This window comes from Sinocyclocheilus anshuiensis, unplaced genomic scaffold, assembly GCF_001515605.1.
Source record: "Sinocyclocheilus anshuiensis isolate Anshui unplaced genomic scaffold, SAMN03320099.WGS_v1.1 scaffold2041, whole genome shotgun sequence".
Taxonomy (NCBI): domain Eukaryota; kingdom Metazoa; phylum Chordata; class Actinopteri; order Cypriniformes; family Cyprinidae; genus Sinocyclocheilus; species Sinocyclocheilus anshuiensis.
The window spans coordinates 239,467-260,900 of record NW_015541069.1 but is presented as its reverse complement, the minus strand read 5'-3'; the positions used below and the strand labels follow the sequence as shown (position 1 = coordinate 260,900).

General features: G+C 37.7%; 1 protein-coding gene across 1 annotated transcript in view; it reads right to left on the bottom strand.

The window, feature by feature from the left end:
- LOC107690670 (voltage-dependent N-type calcium channel subunit alpha-1B-like) overlaps nt 1-21,434 on the bottom strand; it is a 118,678-nt gene that overhangs the window by 49,771 nt on the left and 47,473 nt on the right. Inside the window, exons 8-20 of the mRNA XM_016489057.1 lie at nt 15,166-15,281; nt 11,409-11,492; nt 11,137-11,220; nt 10,596-10,814; nt 9,267-9,379; nt 8,879-8,991; nt 8,331-8,462; nt 6,207-6,279; nt 6,008-6,125; nt 5,528-5,595; nt 4,733-4,839; nt 3,576-3,638; nt 1,099-1,134 (exon numbers count right to left, since the gene is read on the bottom strand). Of these exons, the coding sequence (XP_016344543.1) occupies nt 1,099-1,134; nt 3,576-3,638; nt 4,733-4,839; nt 5,528-5,595; nt 6,008-6,125; nt 6,207-6,279; nt 8,331-8,462; nt 8,879-8,991; nt 9,267-9,379; nt 10,596-10,814; nt 11,137-11,220; nt 11,409-11,492; nt 15,166-15,281 (1,326 nt within the window). The remainder of the gene's footprint in view (nt 1-1,098; nt 1,135-3,575; nt 3,639-4,732; nt 4,840-5,527; nt 5,596-6,007; nt 6,126-6,206; nt 6,280-8,330; nt 8,463-8,878; nt 8,992-9,266; nt 9,380-10,595; nt 10,815-11,136; nt 11,221-11,408; nt 11,493-15,165; nt 15,282-21,434) is intronic.

Sequence of the window (21,434 nt, the reverse complement as noted above, 5' to 3'; positions counted from 1 at the left end):
ACAAATGATGACAGAAGTCTCCTATATTTATCCTATCGTGTCTCTTCTGGGCAATGTCATCTTATACCTTATTTCTTATCCAAATAGTTAGCATGAAGAGAACATGAATCAAGACAGTTATTGCTGTAAAAAGTACAAAAGTAAGGAAAAGATTCAGCTGGGGAAAAGTGACACATCTACACTTCTCTTTTCTCCACATCGCTCTATTCTGGGCACACCTCTAGCAGGCAAGTCTTGTTCAAGGGAGTGATGAGTGAAATACAGCAATGTGTAGACAGGTGATGGGAAAGAGAACACTCTCTGAGGCTGGGAGAGAGATGAGAGACTGATTTTCAGACACTATTTACTGCTAAAGCACTAACTAGGCCTTGTGGTGTGAAACAGTCCTGAGGTCAGACTGTAGCTCTTGTGTACAAGCAGGACGAGGTGGTGCAAACTCCCTGGTTTTACTGTATGACAGGACCTCAAGGTGTGATCTTCATTTCCCTTTTCTGTTTATTTGACTTTTGGTCATGTTAATAATAACAGATAGCAGAGAGATCACAGAAAACTTTGGGGGAAGAGGGGAACAGGATGTTCAAACTTGCATGAGCACTACAGCTCAATGAGTCAGAGCATGTGTATTAATCATTATGCCACAGCTCCAATATTTCCCCTTTTCTATTAAATATTAACATACTCAGCAAAAATAAAGACTGGAATGTTATCAACGTGCTATAAGCTGCTGTAAACAGTAGCAGTATTGCTAACTTTAAGCTAATCACTCTGGCTTAGCTAACTTTCTCTGGCTAAAAAAAACTATACACATCCTTTATCAAACTCTTAATTTTAAGTGTGGTATCGACCAAAAATAGCTTACAACAGCTTTTAAGTACAAAGAGTGAAATGTGATGGATGATTTTTTTTTACAGCTGGCCAAAGGTTAAAAATGAAATCACCGTCAACATATATTTATGAATGAGGGGCAAGATTATAGTCCACATTGTCAAACACTATGAGGTGCGTCAAGGATGAGTATTTGTCTTTTGTCATACAGATGATCAAAACATGTCCATTCATGTACTGATGCAGTAGTCATGCCCTATGCAGTACCATTACCTCAAGTAGTGATGTGCAGGGGAGCAGACAAAACTCCTAAAACACATACAGCACACATTGAAATACACAGATATAAACAGACACGCTAAGAGCCCCCACAGTGACAGAAAACAGGTTAGAGGACTAACATATGACAAGAAAATCAGTAAGGAATAAATATGTATAAAAGACAGACAGTGCAAAACGAATAGTGGAAAAATGAAAGAATGTACAAAACAGTGGAGAGAGATGAGATGATGGCAGACTTATCCAGACTCTCTACAACCCTAAACCCTTCAGTACTGCTCAAACTGAAGCATTATAGGAATAGTTCACAAAAAACTATAATTCTGTCATCACTCACCCTCATGTAGTTCCAGAGCCATATGACTTTTCTTCTGTGAAACACAAATGTTTAATGTCCTAGTCACTCTTTTAAATATAGTTAAAATCAATGAGGACTATAATTTAATTAATAATTTATGCATTTAGCAGACGCTTTTATCCAAAGCGACTTACAGTGCATTCAGGCTATAAATCTTTTACCAGTATGTGTGTTCCCTGGGAATCGAACCCATGACCTTTTGCGCTGCTAACGCAATGCTCTACCACTGAGCCACAGGAACACAAGACTAAAGCTAACCAGCCATAAAAGTACAACAAAAGGATTTCACATGTTTTGCATGCTATATTCTGAAATCTTCTGAAGCCATACAACAGCTTTATGTGTAATACAGATAGGCTTTTAATTGTTATTGACCGAAAAACTTTATATTGTGAGTTTATTAGAGTTCATCAGAAAAGTGGTAATGTCTCATTTGTGAATGAATCATTCAGACCGGTTCGTAAACTAGAACAATCAATTTACTGAAAAGATTTGACTCAAAAGAATGATTCATTCACAGACTGTACTGATCTGGTTCTCAAAACTAACAATGATTTTGCAGTTAACAGTTCCAGAGAAACGTATCATTAAATAATCATAATTTATGAAATAATGAAATACACCTTAGTTTCGGTCTGCTTCTCACACTAAGTTATTGTATGACTTCACATGACCACTTTTATAATGCTTTTTTGTCTTGTAACAGCCCTAGTCCTCATTCACTTTTATTATGTGAAAATGAGAGGATATTCTTAAAAAATTCATTTTCTTTGTTCCATTAAAGAAGGTCAGTCGTACGGGTTTGGAATTATATGACGGTCAGTAAATGATGAAAGACTTTTTATTTTGGGGTAAACTGTTCCTTTACATCACCAAAAACTAATTTAAAAAATCTATCACTAGCTTGAACACAAATGTCTTTTAACCTTTAGCTTCTCAAAAGATTGACAACGAGCCAAGTTCTGTTTTTCTAAATCTATCTATTCTATTTAATTAAGAGTATAGAGTATATACTGGATTCCTGAGTTCACCTGCCTGTATGTGTAATAGAGAATATATATGTGTGTGTGTCGACACTCTCGCAATGGGTTTGTTGTCTGACAGGAGTGCTGACTCATTAGGCACTAACAGTAGCAGAAGCTCTAGTAGTGATGCTCACTGGGAAACATAAGGCCGATTCTCAGAACACGGCTCAATGCCAGCGGCAGCCAATGAGCCCAGCGAACAGTTAATCTAGAGTATCCAGAAACTTGCCTGACCCACTAGCTAAAGAAACACAACAAACATAAAGTTAGAATCTGGGAAACATAAGGCCGATTCTCAGAACACGGCTCAATGCCAGCGGCAGCCAATGAGCCCAGCGAACAGTTAATCTAGAGTATCCAGAAACTTGCCTGACCCGCTAGCTAAAGAAACACAACAAACATAAAGTTAGAAAAAAAAATTAAGTATAAAACCCACTGATGTAGCTGCATTACACTAAAGCAGATTAATACTGATAGTTTAGCTAGTTTACCTCAAGTCTACACTTACACTTTTTTCAGCAACACCTTATAATAGCTTTCATTAATAAGCGAGAAACAAGATCAACCATATCAGTAGATCATGAAGATTTTAATATTAATATAAGCATATATGAGTGTATATTCTCATTAAAATATGAATTGTTTAATTAATTACATTAACAAGAATTATCAAATTACATTATCACCATAACAATTTGAATGAAAATTTAATTTGAAGAATATTTTCAGAGCATTTCCTTTTATCATTATTTCTAATTCATTTTAAGCAATAACTTTGTATATTTTTTAATCCAAAAACTCAGATTTGTTAACTAATGATTTGTAAAACATTATGTTGTTACAGAACCATTAACATTTTTTTTATAAAAGCCAGTATAAATGTTACCCTTCACTGATTTTACTCTTTATGGTTTACCTCTCATGACCCATGCATAATATTTTCATGTATAATATTTAATCTGTTAAACTGCAAGATTCACTGTGAATGACTGGTCAGCAAGACTAGTTTGGTTGTCTGGCATCATGCAAGAGCAGTGTGCTGGGACAGAAGAGGAGAGGAGATTTGAACAGAGAGTAAATGAACTCACGGTGAATGAGAGCTGGAGTTGGAGGAGCTGCATGAAAGAGCACCAGGATTTGGCCTTATAAAACTGCATATGCCAAAAACAAAAACCATGAGAGGGGAAAGAAATAGTTTGGTGGGGCGGAGTCAGAGGCAGGGACTGTAGCTGCCAATCACTCTGACACTAACTCCACCCAACTCAATGGGAAGTACATATCAACAATAGTGTGACTTCAAAACAGAATTTAAAACAAAACAGGTGAGAAGGCATCACAGTATTAGGAAAGACATTCAAATTCCAGGTGCATTCAAATGGATTCAATTAATTAATTAAATGAAATTATATTACACAAAATTAGTCATTATATTATTCTATTAAATTATTCAATAAATGGACTTTTGAACACTGGAAAAAATGTCCTCATAATGAAAAATTACAAATAAATAAATGTGTTAACTCAATATAAACATTACAAAAATCATTCAGAATGTCTACAAGATTCTGAGGGGGACAAATACAAAAGAGTCATATCCAGGGCCATAACCACATTGAAAGGAACGTTACCCCAATATTCAGAATTGTGGTTGATCAAATATGGTTGGTTTTAAATTAGGTTTTTAATTCATAATTGGCTTTAATTCATTGAATTGCCACAATAACTGTCTTTAGCTACAGTTAAACAACCAATTTAGGTTAAAATGCAAATAACTGAATCAGATTTTGATGGCATGATTCATTTGATTTATCATTCATTCGCTAAATATATTTTCCACTGTACATTAATTGGTGTCTAACAACAAATCTTATCAAACACAGACTGATTTTTCAGTTGGCCTCAGCAGGAAAGCATAAAGAAAATCTGTAGATCTCCACACAGCCTGGCTGAATCAAGTATACATGTCATTTTAGAGTAAAGACAACCAATTATGGGTGTAGGACCAACTGCAAAAAAGAACATAAGAATCCTACAGAGACATACTGAGGACCAAATAAAAGTGACAACAGTGACAACAGTAAAATAACAAAAAACCAACACCCAGAAATGTGCTTACAGAGACAAACAGAAATATGATTCTTGGGACACATAAAAAAAGCAATGAAGAGGACATGATGGGGTTTATGAACAGGTGTTTCAGAGGGTTAGTGAAAGGGGAGGGCAGGTTTAACGCCCCCTGACTTACGCTGTGATGGAAATGTTAGCGGCCGACATGGGGCTGACCTCCTTTACCTCCTTGGCTTTCTGCAGAGCCAGTTTCTTACTGATGGCCTCCTCCTGCTCCTCCTCATCCTGAGAGAGGAGTAAGACACAGAAACACAGAATGACAGACAAGTATAAATGTGCATTCAATGGCAAGCACCGCTAGCATCAACAAATCAAGATAGTGATGTCCCAAGAGCCTTATGGCCCTATACTGTTGGTACCATCTTCATGTAAGGCTGTAAATCCCACAAAGGACTGAAAGCTTCATTACCTTGAGTTATTGACCAGGGCAAACATTAGTCAGATCAAAAGAGCCCTTACAGACAGTCTCATGAAACTAATAAAACTGTCAGAGCATGGAGATAGGATCACACATTTGGTATACACAAATGTGAGACTCATGTGTTGTGTGCGCAGGAACTGTACAGATGTGACAGTGACTAGTATTGGCCATGTATGTACATATTTCATTTTTGTACAGCCATGAACTGAAACGTTTGCTTTTTGTTTTGTTTGTTTTTTGGTTTTTTTATGCACAGTCACTTTTTTGATAGTGCACTTTGGTATTCTGTTGTCACTTTATATGATAATCTTCAGTGAAATACTACTTTTCAGTGGATGGATGACATTTGAATTTGTTTGTTGTGAGGATTTCTGTTTTGTCAATCATGATTTGTTAACTGAATCTACGCACCCAAAAAAGACTTTTTATGTATAAATTGGCACAGGACTTTTTCATATTTTTTGCCATACATCCTTATCATGCCCAACCAACCTTGGTGAGTTCTTGTGCATTGGCAAGATTATCAACAGCGATGGCCAAAAAGACATTGAGGAGAGTGTCTGATCAAATGTGCTTTAAGGAATTTGCGTGAAAGTGGTCATCTAATAAAACTGTCAAGCAAGTCAGGTTGTCAATTTTTTTATGCAGTCTTTTAACACACACTAAATGTTTGGGGTCAGTAAGATTTGTTGTAAAGAAATTAATGCTTTTTCAGCACAGATTAATTAAATAGATAACATTTATAATGTTATAAAAGATTTCAAATAAATGCTGCTCTGTTCCTCTTTTGAGCACCAAATCATTATTAGAATAATTTCTAATCGATCATGAGATGCAGCGCTTTATATTTTATGGTGAGTGTCATTACTGAAACCACCATTTGTGCATATTATTTTGTTTTCTTTACATGAAAAATTAGGCCATTAAAAAGCATGACTGTAACAACAGTCCTATGTTATATATAAAGGATACAGTTTCCAAACAGTGTGAGCACAATGAAGTACACGGAGCAGAACATTCCCCGGTGCACTCCTCCCTGGGATTCAATTCCATGATACATCACAGCATTCCAGTCCTCTCCTGTCAGAACCTTATGAGATAAAATAAATTATGGAAATATTACAAATATCAAATGAGAGCGTTCAGACACATAGCACCAGATGGTCAATACCTGAAACACTGTCAGGATAGCAGCTGGGAATGTGTCAAAGTTGGTCGTCGGGGTCTCATCTTCAAAATTAAACCTAGAAGAGAGATGATGAGCTGTGAATCCTTTTCTTGGATGAGTCTCATGTGTATGCTTAAGAGCCAGCTTTGCTCTAATTCCAAAATCTTTCATTTTTTCAGTTTGTTTGCTCACAAACTGCAAAAACGGTACTGATATGTTCCAATAATAATGTTTCTTTTCATCTGCATATAAAAGCTGAGCTGAATCCTCCTCTCTGCATCTCTAGAACTAATAAATATGCTTTCTTATTTCACCATTCTCTTCCATATACACTCTCAGGGGCTCTGTAGGGGACTCATTACTAGAGAATGTGGAGAAATGCTTAAAAAGAGAGAAGAAACATCTCACAACTAAGGGCTTGTTTACGTAATTCAAGAAAATAAAAGTGATTCCTTTCTTTGCCCAATCACTGTTACTCAATTTATTGGAAGAAAATAGCACAAAAGCAATATAATGAGAGAAAACTGAAGCTACTGATAATTATAAATAAGTGAAATATCTAAAATTGTCATGATTTTATATAACTTTCGTAAATTCATATGTTTGTACAACTTTAATAGGGATGATAAAAAATATGACGTGCTAGAAGCCCCAACAATGAAATGCCATTGGTTCAAAATCCATGTAGCTGCATAATTATCATCAATCGTGTTTTGATCAGCTGTGATTGTTTCATCGTGCAGCATTTTCAAATAAAGTGAGAACAAACAAATTACTTATTACATTGGGTTCTACCTGGTTAGCAAACAGCATTTTATGTGTAATTTATTTCAAGTTCATATTTATTAAAAATATATATTAAACAAAGATTCTGAGTGAGAATTTTATCTGGTCTGACTATTTTCAGTAGCTCTGCTCTCTGATGTGCTTGACAGCCAAACGTATGAAACCACCTCTCTCATCCAACCCAGAAAATGACTGCATAGATCAGACAGTCAGTTTATCATGTTCATCTACAGTCTTAGATATTAATGTGCTATGGAGCTGAAATCCAGTACCAGAGAAGCACAAAAGCAATTTATCATTTCACTAAGCACAGATCTGAAAAGACTTCACTGCCATCGGGAGGGAATAGTCTCTCCTGCAGCTATCCCCACATTGTCATGTTTCAAAAACATTTTCTCATTTCGCACCAACTATTTGTTTATCTGGCACTCTTCGTATTACAGTAGATCACATGACAGCGTGTTTGTGCATCTAAGCTGATATTTGCCTCATGGGAAGCGTGTGTATTGGCAATTCCTCTGTTGCAGCGTATGATTAATAATTCATAGAACAGAGAAATGAAAACTTGCGCCGTCTGGATCAGGCTCAGTCATGTTTGTTAACATGTGGCTGAGGGGTAAATGAAACGAAAGGGCTTGGAAGAGTCATGGCTGCTTATGCAGAGAGGAACGTAAACGAGTTTTTTTTTTTCCACGTCAAGAGATGATTTATGCATTTTCAGTCAAAAGTGCATCGCACAAGTGCTCTTAAAAGTAAAGGGTCTATATAAGTGGTTCTCAACTGGTGGGTCAAATCCAAAAGTGGGTTGCAGGTCTGTTCTGACTACAGACAGCAGGGAAAACAAACATAATAAAATTCAAGTAACCGTATTATTGTGCATAGTTAGAGCAACAAATTAAATAGACTTATTTAAGGAAGAAAAATGCTTCCTATATCTTTTGTTGATAGTATATTGGCACAAATTAATTTGTCTCTTGGTAGAAGCCAGTCTTTAAATACATTAAATAAATACATATTATCTTATAACTATGGTTTGTGCTGTCCACAATTTATTTGCACAGTAAATTATTGGCTGCTCAGAGCATGAAATCAATTAGAATTAGAAAACAAACACTTAAACTTTCAAAACGAACCCATGTTATCTGACCACTAATCATCAAATATACTTTATGGCTTTATTAATAAATTCCATTGTTTAATATTAGGGGCATTGTTTTTTTACTTTTTCATAATTAACAAATTTGGGACTGTGTTGGCTTGTCCAGAGTAAAACTTAAAGTAAACAATGGCATGGACATGGACTAGATGACATGTGAGTGTAACCCTCAGCCTGATACTTACTGTCCTCCGAAGAGCTGCATCCCTAGCAGAGCAAACACTACAATGAAGAGAAACAGCAGGAACAGGAGACTGATGATGGACTTCATTGAGTTGAGCAGAGACACCACCAGATTCCGTAACGAGTTCCAATACCTGCCAAAGCATTTCATGATAAATCAGTTTAGGGAAAGAAATATACCTTGATTTGTGGTATGCTATATACATACATAAACACAAACTGTTGAACTACTGAGAATTAATAAATGCCTCAAGTGTGTTAACACAGCCATGCCATGAAATGGAGCACTTGTTACACCTCGGGTCTATTAAATATGCTTTTTTATTCAATCATAATTCAATGGTCATTAGTCAGTTATTCCATTTGAACCACTAATAACAAGTTTTCTTGTCATTGTTATCCAATTTCTTGTCTGGTGTCTTTTGAAACTTAATTCGGAACCGTCAACAAATCAGAATCAAGCATTTAACTATGTCATGGTATAAATATGATCATTTACGACAATAAACTACAGAGCACCATAGATGAACAGGCAGTTTTGATCTCTTACTTGGTAACCTTGAATATCCTCAGCAAACGTAGTGCTCGCAAAACACTAATGCCAAAAGAGGCTCCTGGTTTTACTGCTGCCCAAATCACCTCAAAAATGCTACCCACAATCACCTAAACACACCAAAGAGAGAACACAAACACACCAGGCACAATTTAAATTTGAAAACAAAGCTCATTTCCAGCATTTCAGCAATAATTTCAAAAATTATAATTCTAATCATATAATTTGTCAAAATGTCTTGCAGCTGCTGTCTTTGAGGGGGGTCAGTAGGACATCAGCATTCCTCTGTTTCTTATAAGGCAGAACCCCTGGCATTAGCTGGGAAAGGAACATGTATTGTTGTTGGTCCCGCATATCATTTGTATCTGACGACACTCTTACTCACCCCAAAGTCAAAGCAGTTAAATGAGGAGTGAAAGTAGGTCCTGGGCCCAAGGCCATACATCTTCAGACTCATTTCTATTAGAAACAGACCAAGGAATACAAACTCCGCCAAATCTGTATGCACAAAAAAGCATTTATCAATGAACTTTTTAAGAAGAAAAAAGTAAAGAACTGGGCAGGTAACTGAAAAAGATGTCATCACATTGTGCTCTTGAGGAAGACAAATTAAATATTTTGGGGGAGCTGTCCCTGCAATAACTGTGGCCTTCTATAAAAGCATCAGCTCAATGACAATTAATGATTAGTATCAGTTGGCATGCAAGCAGAGGTATATGTAGGAGCTGGGGCAATGCTCCTTTCTCATCTTTTGCACCAATCTGCCACAAGGAACTCTTTACTGTGTGGACTAAAATCTATGGGAGTTACTTCCTTTACATTAACATAGTTGAGGCATGAATTGAACTTCAGAATGGACTGCTCACCTGACATGGATCAAAAGTCAACACACGGCACAAATTTGGACATTTTCTATATACAGTACCATTCAAAAGTTTAGGGTCCGTAAGAGTTTTTTTAATTTATTTTGGAAAGAACCAATGCTGCATTTATTTGATCAAAAACACAGTAAAAGCAGTAGTATTGTGAAATATTATTACAGTTTATGTAAATATTATTTGCAATTACAACTGTTTTCTATTTTAATGTATTTTAAAATGTAATTTTTTTCTGGTGATGACAAAGTTGAATTTTCAGCAGCCATTACTCCAGTCTTTAGTGTCACATGATCCTAATATGCTGCTTTGGTGTTGCTTAATATTTATATAAAAAAAAAAAACTGATATATTTTTCATGATTGTTTGCTAAAAAGAAAATTACAACCAAAAACAGCATTTATTTAAAACATTTTTTTTGCAACAAAGTCTTTACTGTCACTTTTGATCAATTTAATGCATCCTTGCTTAATTATTTGTAATTAACTTCATTAACTTATCAGTGTGTAATGTAATTAATTTAATTACATTTTTAATCTAAAGACTCTTCTTTTTAACTTATGAAACATAGCAGTCACAACAACAGGGGCAGTTTTATGTAAAACTAAAATTCAGATGCTAAAAACTAAAGCTTGACTTTGAGTCAAATCTTAAGATAAGTTGAACAATTAATGATGCGAATACAAGGAGCATAGTATTTAAAAGCACTTGTTTTGCATTGATTTTTGATGGTTTTTAAATGACTCCCAGTGCACCTAAGCCATGTTCAAATATAGTTCACATAAACCTGTGATCCTCCAGAGAGCTGTAGTGATGCTTTAAAGATGCGGTTCACTCACACAGTGCATATGTGAGCCAGTCGGGCTGGTCGTAGTGAACTATAGCCACACACAGTGTGTTCAGTCCCACTATACACAGAACAGTCCAGTAGAAGCTCTGGGCCTTCACCATACGGCGGATGAAGAAGCGAAACCTCTTCGCTTTTCTGCGAAAGTATGATGAGCTCTCATTCTTGCTGCTCTTCACGCTTGTACGGGTGAATGGAGAGCCCTGGGGAGCTGCGGAGAGAGAGACTGTTTCAGATGTTCACAACAGCTCACAGATGATGGAGGGGAGAAGAGAGGAGAGGGATTCAACACATATTCTGATTTGTTAACGTCTTCTTTATCCATCTTTCCACTCTCTCTCTCTCAATCTCCTTCTATTTTGGTTACAATTCTCTGTTTATGTTACATGTAAAAAAAAAAAATACATCCCCAAAACCATCACAGATGTAAGTTTTATGACACTTTTTTTAATCTGATTTTTTATTTTCTATGCTGATTTTGGAGAAAATCTACCATGAGTTCAAAGGTCACAGGCATTAGGCCTGGATCTTACCGACTGATGAGATGTCAGTGAAGTGGTCTTCTCCTTCCTCTGCATTGATGAGGTCATTTTTGCTCTTCTTGGCTCTCTTCAATACTAAACATGTTGAAAAGCGAATAGTAATTAAACAGTAGTAGTATTAAATATAATAATAAATTCATTGAGTATAGTAAAAATAACTGAAAAATGAAAAATTGTTATTAATTATTATTAGTAGTAGTAAGTAAGACTCAATCTCTTTTGCTCTAATAATGAACAAATATACTTTATTTCTCAATGGTTACCTGGGTTGTTGCATTTCCTCTTGTACCAGGCACCATCCTCCTTCTCCTCTGCATTTTTATCTTCTTCAGCAAGCATTACTTCCTCTGAAACAAAGATATTTCACTACTTACACTATGTATGTCTTGCATCTGAAGCCATGATGTTTTTATTTTGAATTAAGCATCTAAATGAATACATGACAGGCTGAAATTGTTTTGCTCTTTTGAGGTTGTTTGCCAGGGTATTGCCACAGTATGGTTGCTAAGCTATTCTAAGTGGTTGTTCTATGTGGTTGCTAGGGTGTTCTTGGTAGTTGCACAGGTGGAGAGACAGACAAAAGCAACCACTATAAGGCTTATTGTAACCTGATGCCACACACAGTAATCAGTGCTGTCACTGAAGATATGACAAACATCCAGCAGGAGGCAGGGACAGCAGTGAGCACTGTATCTATCACCCAACACATTAACGTTTTAAACAATGTGATTCATATCTGATTGACTATAACGGCTGTAGCAAGATACAGGAAGAAGTCAAAGCACCTGTAAGCAGTTAATTCCATCACGGTTTTATGGTGTTAATACATCAAAGCCGGGCCACCATAGAGGAGTTCGGGAAATCACCTCTCTAAGCCAAATAAATCCCCATGGAAGAGCCTTAGTGGGCTTCTGGGAAATAAAACGGAGGATACTACATGCTGTGACAGAGCTAATTAACCCCTGCGCTGATGGAGGATCATTAGTTTTACAAGAAACTGTGCCACCTTAAGAGAAACTACAGTATTAGGATGAGAGGTAGAATTATAAAGAACAAACAACATCAACATTTGAAGCCAAAACATTCCTTTAGGAAAACAATTTTATCCATTTTCTTCTGATTTCTTCTTGTTATGATGATTTTTTGTAACATGCTAAGGTTTCATATTTCCTATGTCCATCTACATGGAAAATCAAGGGATTTCTGGCTTTGTCCATTGGGTTTCCCTTTCGAAAGGGAACTCAACGCTGCGTCCTCTAGAGGGTGCTAGGGGAACGCCTTCAGCGTGACCGGTGTCTGAAGCATGAATGAAAAAACGACAATGAACTTGACATTGGCAGGTGGAAGCCCATGACGTAAGCAAATGAGCGACTGCGAGTATAAAAGGAGCACCTGTGGAATATGTCATCCTCTTTTTTGTCTTCAGGGATCCTTGTTTCTGGAGTGTGATTGGTAAGAAAACGATGTCTGTTGTGAGACGCTTTAGGAGATGTGCAGATCCGTGTCAGCGCTATCTGACACCAGATGACGCACACAACCTTTGCGTTATGTGTTTGGGCGAAGAGCACGCGCGTTCTGTTCTCGAGGGAACGGAATACGTTCATTGTGAGCAGTTCTCAGCAAGAAAGCTCCAATCTCGTTTGTCCCTTTTTTCGAGGGAATTGGGACAATCATTTGCCCCCCGCGGCTCGGGTCCTGCCGCTGCTGAGGCAGCGAGGAGACTGAGATCATGGGGATCGCAGATGGAGCTGGCTGACGAGTTTGAGAGAGGGGTTAATCTTTCGCACTCGTCGGCGGCTGCCGAGGGTGAACTGCTGGAAGAGGATGTGTTGTCACTTACATCCTTTGATCCAGCAGGAAGTGCTCTGTTGCAAAGTGAGCAGGATCTGGCTGATGAGGGTGGAGAGGATGTTTCTGAGCCTTCTCAGTCTACCTGCCACCCGCGTATGATGAGCTGTTGGAGGTTATGGATCATGCCACTGCGAGATTAGATCTGCAGTAGAGGCGCGAGAAAGGGGAAATTGCTCGACTGGATGAGCGATTTCTTTCTGGACATAACCGCCCAGCTCCCGTGAGCCTCCCATTCCTTCCAGATCTCCATATTGAGATCGAGACTAGACGCTGCGTCTCATTGCCATGCTTCGGGCATCATACCTGTGCCTCCTCAGACAAAAAAAGAGGATGACATATTCCACAGGTGCTCCTTTTATACTCGCAGTCGCTCATTTGCTTACGTCATGGGCTTCCACCTGCCAATGTCAAGTTCATTGTCGTTTTTTCATTCATGCTTCAGACACCGGTCACGCTGAAGGCGTTCCCCTAGCGCCCTCTAGAGGACGCAGCGTCTCGTTCCCTGTTCTCAGGGAACCATGGTTACATGCGTAACCTGAGACGATTTCCATTAATAATAGCCATTAATTGTAAAATTGCTATTGGAAGTGTGCCACTGAGAATTATTAAATTACATCCAAACATCACATTTACATCTGAATGGTTATTAATCTACATGAAACTGTAAATTACCCAAACCCTAAATTTAGCTTAAAAATTAGGTTTAATCATCTGGATTCAGTCAGATTTACTGAATGGAAACTATTTTTGTGCCTGGCACTGCATGTGGAAAATCATCAAGTTTGACAGTTCAAACTATGGGTGGGAAATGTGTTCCATTATTTTATATTGCATCATAAAAGTCCATATTTCAAAATATTGTGTTCATAATAACTATGTTCAAATTCTTGGGTTCAGTGGGATTTTTATTTTAAAGAAATTATTACATTTATTCAGCAAGGATGCATTAATTTGATCAAAAGAGAGAGTAAAGACATTTATAATGTTAAAAAAAAAGAAAAAAAAAGTTTTCAAATAAATGCTGTTCTCATGTACTTCTTATTCATCAAAGAACCCTGAAAAAAAGTTTCCACAAAAATATTAAGCAGAATAACCGTTTTCAACACTAATAATAAGAAATATTTCTTGAACGTCAAATCAACATATTAGAATGATTTCTGAATGATCATGTGACACTGAAGACTGGCTGCTGAAAATTCAGCCTTGCTATCACCGGAATTAATTTAAAATATATTAAAATAGAAAACAGTTATTTTAAATTGCAATAATATTTCACAATATTGCTGTCTTTACAGTACTTTTGATCTAATAAATGCAGCCTTGGTGATCATAAGAGACTTCTTTCAAAAACATTAAAAAACCTAACCAACCAGAAACTTTTAAAAGCCGTAGTGTACATCTATAGCACATATGTTTTTTCTGTTGATTTCTGCAAGTGAGACCCTTTTTTTTTTAAAGTTCTGTTCGGTTCTGAAATTTCGGTGCAGTTTCAGGGACGCAGCATCACGCTGTTACAGTACAAATACTGCAATCTAATTATATTGGCACTAATATTAATACATGCAGAATGTGTAAAACTGGTGAAAATCCTGAGAAAAACTTGAGAAGACTATTACTAAACTGGCCCCCAGATCAGTGCAAATCCACAGCCACAGAAAGCTCCAACACATTGAGTCCCTGGCTGATGAAAGAGCCGTTACAGGCAGTCATGGGAAGACTGAGGGTATGAACCAGCTGGTGGAGAGAGTGGAAGTCTATGTGGTTGCCATGGAGAGAGGAAGTGCTGAGCAACAGACAGGCACAGATACATCAGCTCCCATCGCGGCCGAGGAGAGATCCGGGAAGCGAGTGAGATATGGTCATGGGAGAAAAAGCACAAGGGGACAGAACACTCTGTAGGGAACAGACGAAGGCCTTCTGGTGGTGGCAATGTAGATAATTCTCAGGTTCAAGTCTTGAAAAACCCATGAATGTCTCTGAATTTGAAAGTGGGTACTGTGGAGATATTACATATCAAGTGTTAAAGGGTTAGTTCACCCAAAAAAATAAATTAGGCTGCGTTTCACTTATACACCTAGGATGCATCGGGGGTGAGTAAAACGCAGCCTAATTTATTTTTTTGGGTGAACTAACCCTTTAATGGAGATATTGTTCATTTGAGAGACTGACCTGCCTTGCAGATCCACTCCAGGTAGCCAGTCAGCTCCCTCTCGATCTGCTGTTGTCTGCGAAGCTTCAGGAACTCCTGCCTTTTCTCCACACGCTCTCGCTCCTTTGCAAACTCCCTGTTTGGACAAAAGCACATAAATTCACATCCATGAACCCACTGTACTGCACAGAGGCATCAGGGGAGCCCTGCTCAATGGCACAGGTCATGTGTATAAGAGCATGCATGTATCTCATAATACAGTGATGCACCCACAAAAGCAAATACACCCATTGATAACACCATAAGGTACATGTTTGAAAAACAAAAGTGAATGAGATAAATGCACCAAAATGAAACGTTAGAGAAAAAAGCAAGTACAAGGTGTGGCATCCACATTTGCAAGAGCTGTAGAAAAATCAATGTTTTAGAATCAATAGAAAACAACAGCTAAATGTCTACAGTTTATGCCTCACTTAAAGCTGAAGTGTGCAATTTCTTCTTAATTGTTAAAATTCCTACTCCTATCCCAACTTAATATACAGAGCCAGATAGTTAAGCCAATCTTATATTCATTTTATCTTAATTGTCAAATATAATTGCAGCGTGATGCATTTAGTAGACTAACTATTGAAGTCTATAAATCTAAATCTATAGGTTTGTAGACTTCAGTAGATCTGCTTAAAAAGACCCATTAATCCTTGTTTTCAGCATCATTAACAGCATATAGTATGAAACTTGCAAAGATGCAAAGCAATAAAACAATTTCAATATATACGGCACAAATTGTAGAAATAATATGACAATATTATATATTATTATATATACTATACAATAATAATATACAGTACTGCTCAAAAGTTCGGAGTCAGGAAATGTTTGAGTGTTTTCTATTTTAATATATTAAAATATATTTTAACAATGTAGAAGTCTTTACTATCACTTTCAATCAATTTATTGCACCTTTGCTGAATGAAAGTATTAATTTCTTACACCAAAAAAATCTTACAGACCCCAAACTTCTGAGCAGTAAATATATATAAAATTATATAATATTATATAATTATTATACACAATATAATAATAAGGCATCATCATCATCAGTTAAAACTATGTGATTTTTAGAAACCTGTTGAAAACATATATTATTTCTGCAATTCTAATTGATGATAGTAATGGTGCACTTTAGCTTTAAGGACACAAAATATCTGAAATGACTAATGTAAAATGGTTGATTAACTTCCTGAAGAGACGTTACAGCCTCACAAGGAAACAGAGGTCAATCCTTTACTCTCAGTAATGCACCTACAGGGCGAGACAGTTTCTCTCATCTAATCTCTCTAACTTTCACCCCACAGTATGACAAAACTGTGTAGTAATACCTTGATTAGATATTAAGCTCATAGGTCAAAAAAAGTGGTATTTACTGACAAATGGCCATGCAATGCCTGTGAGAGGCATATTTTACCCTGACTTGGTTATTAAATGAGTCCCATTCATTTTCATCAGCATTACAGCTTTCTCTGCAACATGATTATGTAGGAACACTAAGGGAAAAAAATGCACTGTTTGTGCCCCCTCACAACCTGCCATCTGTTATCACACCAATTAGAGGACAGCGTGATGATTGACCACCATTACTCTTTAACAGGTGCACAGAGTGTACAGAAAGGAGGTGAAAAAAGAGCTATAAATGCAAAGAACAAAGAAAAGAAGAAAATAAAAGTAAGGTGGACAGAATGTGAGGGATGTGATGCTCCTGGAATGAAAATGTTACTTCATGCTCGAGAATGTGATCGGAGCAGGAAGGGAATGTGAATAGAAAAAAACTAAAGGAGAAAAAAGACAGAGACAAGACAGAAAAGAGAGTAAATATTACATAAGTAAATAGCATTTTCTTGTAAAATGTACTCCAATAATCTTTGTATTATTTACTATGTACAATTTTTTTCTTCTTCTTCTTCTTCTTCCTTTTACAGTGTGGTAAAAGGAATCCAAAACCCTGGAACACAAAAGTCCATTTTAGTCCATAAAATAAAAGTCAATGGGATCCAAAAGCAACATCTCGTATGACGTATGAGGTCAGCGTTGCGCATTTGATCCTGTTTGTTTACAGGATCAAAGGAAGCAAAGTTTCCTTACTTTAGCAAAGGAAAACCGGTTTTCTCTTGGCTTATATCGAAATCCTCTCACATTCTTCTTTACAAATCCTCGTTTTGTACTTCTAATTAGTGACCGTTGTTTTGTTTTGATCTCTCCGCTGCATTTCCGCGTTCGTCACTTCTGAGCGGTGCATGCGCAAAGCCGACATCTTACGTCATCCGCCCAGAACTGCTTCCATTTACAACAGTGAACGCAAGCTAGATTAAAGTGATTATTACGTTTTGAATATGGATATTTTTCTTACAAAAACGCATCGATTTGCTACAGGAGGCCTTTGTTCACCCCCCGGAGCCGTGTGAGACACTTTTTTTATGGATGGGCGCTTTTTATTTCACTTCTTTTGGACTGAAGCACTGCAACACCCACTGACTGCAATGATAGAGCTTGGAATAGTCAGGACAATTTTTTATATAACTCCGAATGGCTTCGTCTGAAAGAAGAAAGTCATATACACCTAGGATGCCTCGGGGGTGAGTAAAACACAGCCTAATTTTCATTTTTGGGTGAACTAACCCTTTAAGAACATGATGCTGCACTAGCATCCAGAACACAACATACGCGGTTCTTCAGCTTGATTCCCATTTAACAATGTGGGGAAAATCCTCTTTTTCCCTCCCTGCATTGCAGTGGCAGTGTGACAGTGACAGTGACAGTGAGTGTGTGTATATTTGTTCGTGAGTGTGTGACAGACGAGGGGGAATACTAACTTTGTGGCACCCTCTCTTTCTCTCTCACTCTCTCTCTCTAACACAAATTGTGACAGCATTTTCATTTTTGGGTGAACCATCCCTTTATAAACTGTTAAAGTCCCCCTGCTGTCACTAATTTTATCCAAAAACTCATCTTTGATCATCAAAATGACATATTTAAAGTTTTTTCTTGTCGAAATATTTTCTTCATGCCTTAAAATAGCTTGAATATAACTCTACACCCATACCTCCTTTAGTATACACAGAAACATGAAGATGCAAATGAAAATGCAAATCACAGCATCTCAGACTTCCTGCCCCACTTTCACTCAGTCAACTGAAGTAGTAAATGCTACATAATGGCAAGTGGCAATACAGGAATAATCCAGCCATAAATGTTTGAACCAGAGACTGAACCAAAGAAGGAGAGGAAATTAAAAAAGAGAGAAAGAGGGAATTATACAGAGTCATCTACAAGTCAATGTTTCAAAATGGTAAAGCGTTTATGTATCGCTCTCTACAACATCGGACATGTAACAGTAATTGATTAGCCTTTGGCTTGTCTACATGATCAAACAACTAATAATGTGTTGCTAATGTTACACAAACCATGTTCCCGTTTGCCATCTCAGACAGCAAATTTATAAAAATCAACATCCTTAGGTAGAAATGTGACAGGGGCTGTTTCAAAGCGACTGAGACTGTCTTTGGTACACTGTAGTTTTAAGGGAAAATGATCAGCAATGGTGTTGACTGAAGAATTTGCACATGGTTTGTCTTTAAGCATATTAAAAACACCAGATAGACATGTGAACATTAAAAACTTGATTTTCACTGCAGGGGGTCTTTAAATATAATCTTTGTCAATTTTTCATGCTGTTCATTATAATACTTTGATGCCTAAATTGAAATAGGTTAGTTTTAATTTATTCAGACAAAAATAATTTTAAGATCAACAATTTCTACGTTCACACTGCAGGCAAATGTGGCCCAAATCTGATTTTTTTTGCTCACATGTGACTCAGATCTGTTTTTGTCATGACAGTGTGAACAGCACAAACCGCATGGAATCTGATCTTTTCAATTCTGATTTGTGCCACTTCCATATGTGGTACTAAATCCGATCCATGTCAGATGTTTTGCAATGCAACCGCAGTGTGAACGGTCATGTCGGATTTCATGCGGCTTTTACGTCACTCTAGATCAGTGTTGGGCAAACTTGGCCCTTCCAGGCCACTTTCCTGCAGAGATTTGATCCAACCCTGATATGACTCACCTGCCTGTAGGCTTCTAGTAGTCTTGAAGACAATGATTAGCTGGTTCAGGTGTGTTTGATTAGGGTTGGAGCTAACCTCTGAAGGAAAGTGGCCTGGAAGGGCCAAGTTTGCCCATCCCTGCTCTAGATCGACATTCATCATAATTCCATGCTGACGGGAGACACTTCAAAGATTTTACATACCCAAAGTAGTTTCCCAGCGGAATTGGGCTACTTTTTCCTCTGTTGCCGCGGGATGTTTTTCAACTTCGTGGGTTGACGCGACCCCACTAACGCAATGTTTACCTCCCTGAACATGATTGCGCTAGTTTTGGACTAGTTTTGAGAAAGAATTGGGAGGATTTTGTTGTGAAAATCTGGAAACCCTGTTCGTATCGTTCTTTTGCGCATGCAGGTCAGTTCAGAACCATGATCTGTTCACAATGGAAATCTGATATTGGCCACATTTAAAACAACAATGTGAACAGCTATACAAAAAAATCGGATCGGAATTGAGCACTAAGGCTCGCACTGTGAACGTAGCCTCAGTTAACTACAGCTGAAGCTGTGCTTCATGTCTACTTTTAAAGTAAACTGGTATAATCCCTAGCAGGGCTGCGCATGCAGTCAAGGTCAAAAGGCCATCGTGGGGTGAAAGAGATCAAGATGAATGCTATGAATTGGCTTCTAGCAGGATCCCTGCTGCCCAACTACCCACTGAGAAGATGACACAGATGCCCACCTCTTCTCGAAACCCCCACCCCAGGGCAGTCCTCTCGTCTCTCTATGAGGCCTCACAATGACCTTTTGTTTTGAAGGCAACATGGTCAGACAGGTGAACTAACCTCCGGCCCCCGCACACAACCTTGAGAGACACAGCATGCACCATGGCAACCAGTGCATCCACTGAGGACTAAAATTTCATTCACACCTCTCCAACAAATAGTCTTTAATGCTGCAAAGTCTTCTGGGCCAATCCCAATCTCCAATGTGGAGAATTTCTCAAAAATCTTAAACCTCACTTTCTCACAAGGAGAAGGACACAGCTAGAGAAGCCTGTGCCATGCCTTTATGTAACACTATATTTTAGCCTAATTAGATCTGCTCCTGACCTCCCAACATCCTTTGCGGCCCATGGTGTGTAGACATTTCACACTTCAGGAGTTTGTAAAAAGCCTCTGCAAGTGTCCTAATTTGGGGGCTGCACAGCAATCTTGAATGCACAGTACTCTTGAACTAGGTTACCATGAGGACAGATACACCGTCAGAGAGCTCTCACCACACATAAAAACAGATAGAGTCCCTGCATGGATAAAACTGCACTAATTCCATACACACCGAAACACATGTCCTTGACATTCATCACACATGAACATTTTCTGGCAGTAGTAACTGTAAAAAAAAAAAACTTTTATTCAAATCCTCTCAATAATGTGTGTCTTTGAGGGCCTGTTTCACCTTCAAAGCTAAAAACAGCTTTAAATTAATAAATTTCACACCGGGAGCGTGGAGACTGATAACATTACTTGAAGGACGATGAGAGAGCATGAAAATTAAGAGAGAACAACAGAGAGGGAGAGAGGATGGGGGACTGAATGAGCGTAGAGGTAGGTCTGTCGCAATAATCAATATATCGACTTATCGCACAAGATACCAGTATCGGTGCATCCCTAGTGTGCACCCTTAATTTACAGAGAAAAGAAGGTCCGGGAAAAATCTGTAGATGGAAAAATCTCCATACAAGTTCTTTGTGAATTTTAATTTTTTCTACTTGTTACTATGCACTTTTTGTTTGAAAATGTTTATTTACTATTTATTCAAGTTTTTAAGGTATCTAATATTTTGCTACTTAATTTCCATGATCTAAATATTCTTAAGATAATTACGTTTTATTATGTAGGTAAAGCACATACTCTATCTCTCCCGCTCTCTCTCCCTCACAGACACACATACATAACTAATAGTACAGAAACACACACGCTAACGTTGTAATCGCTACTCTGGCAATTTTATTTTAAAAGCTACATGATATTTCTCACAACTGAGGTAACAACGGCGCTGTTCGTGAAAAAAATGAAATTAAAGTTTCACTGTTAGTAGAGAAGCTGCTGCCGAACAATTTTGAGAGACACAGACTCAGAGAGGTAATATACTCGTGCTCTCTCTCTCTCTCTCTCTCTCTCTC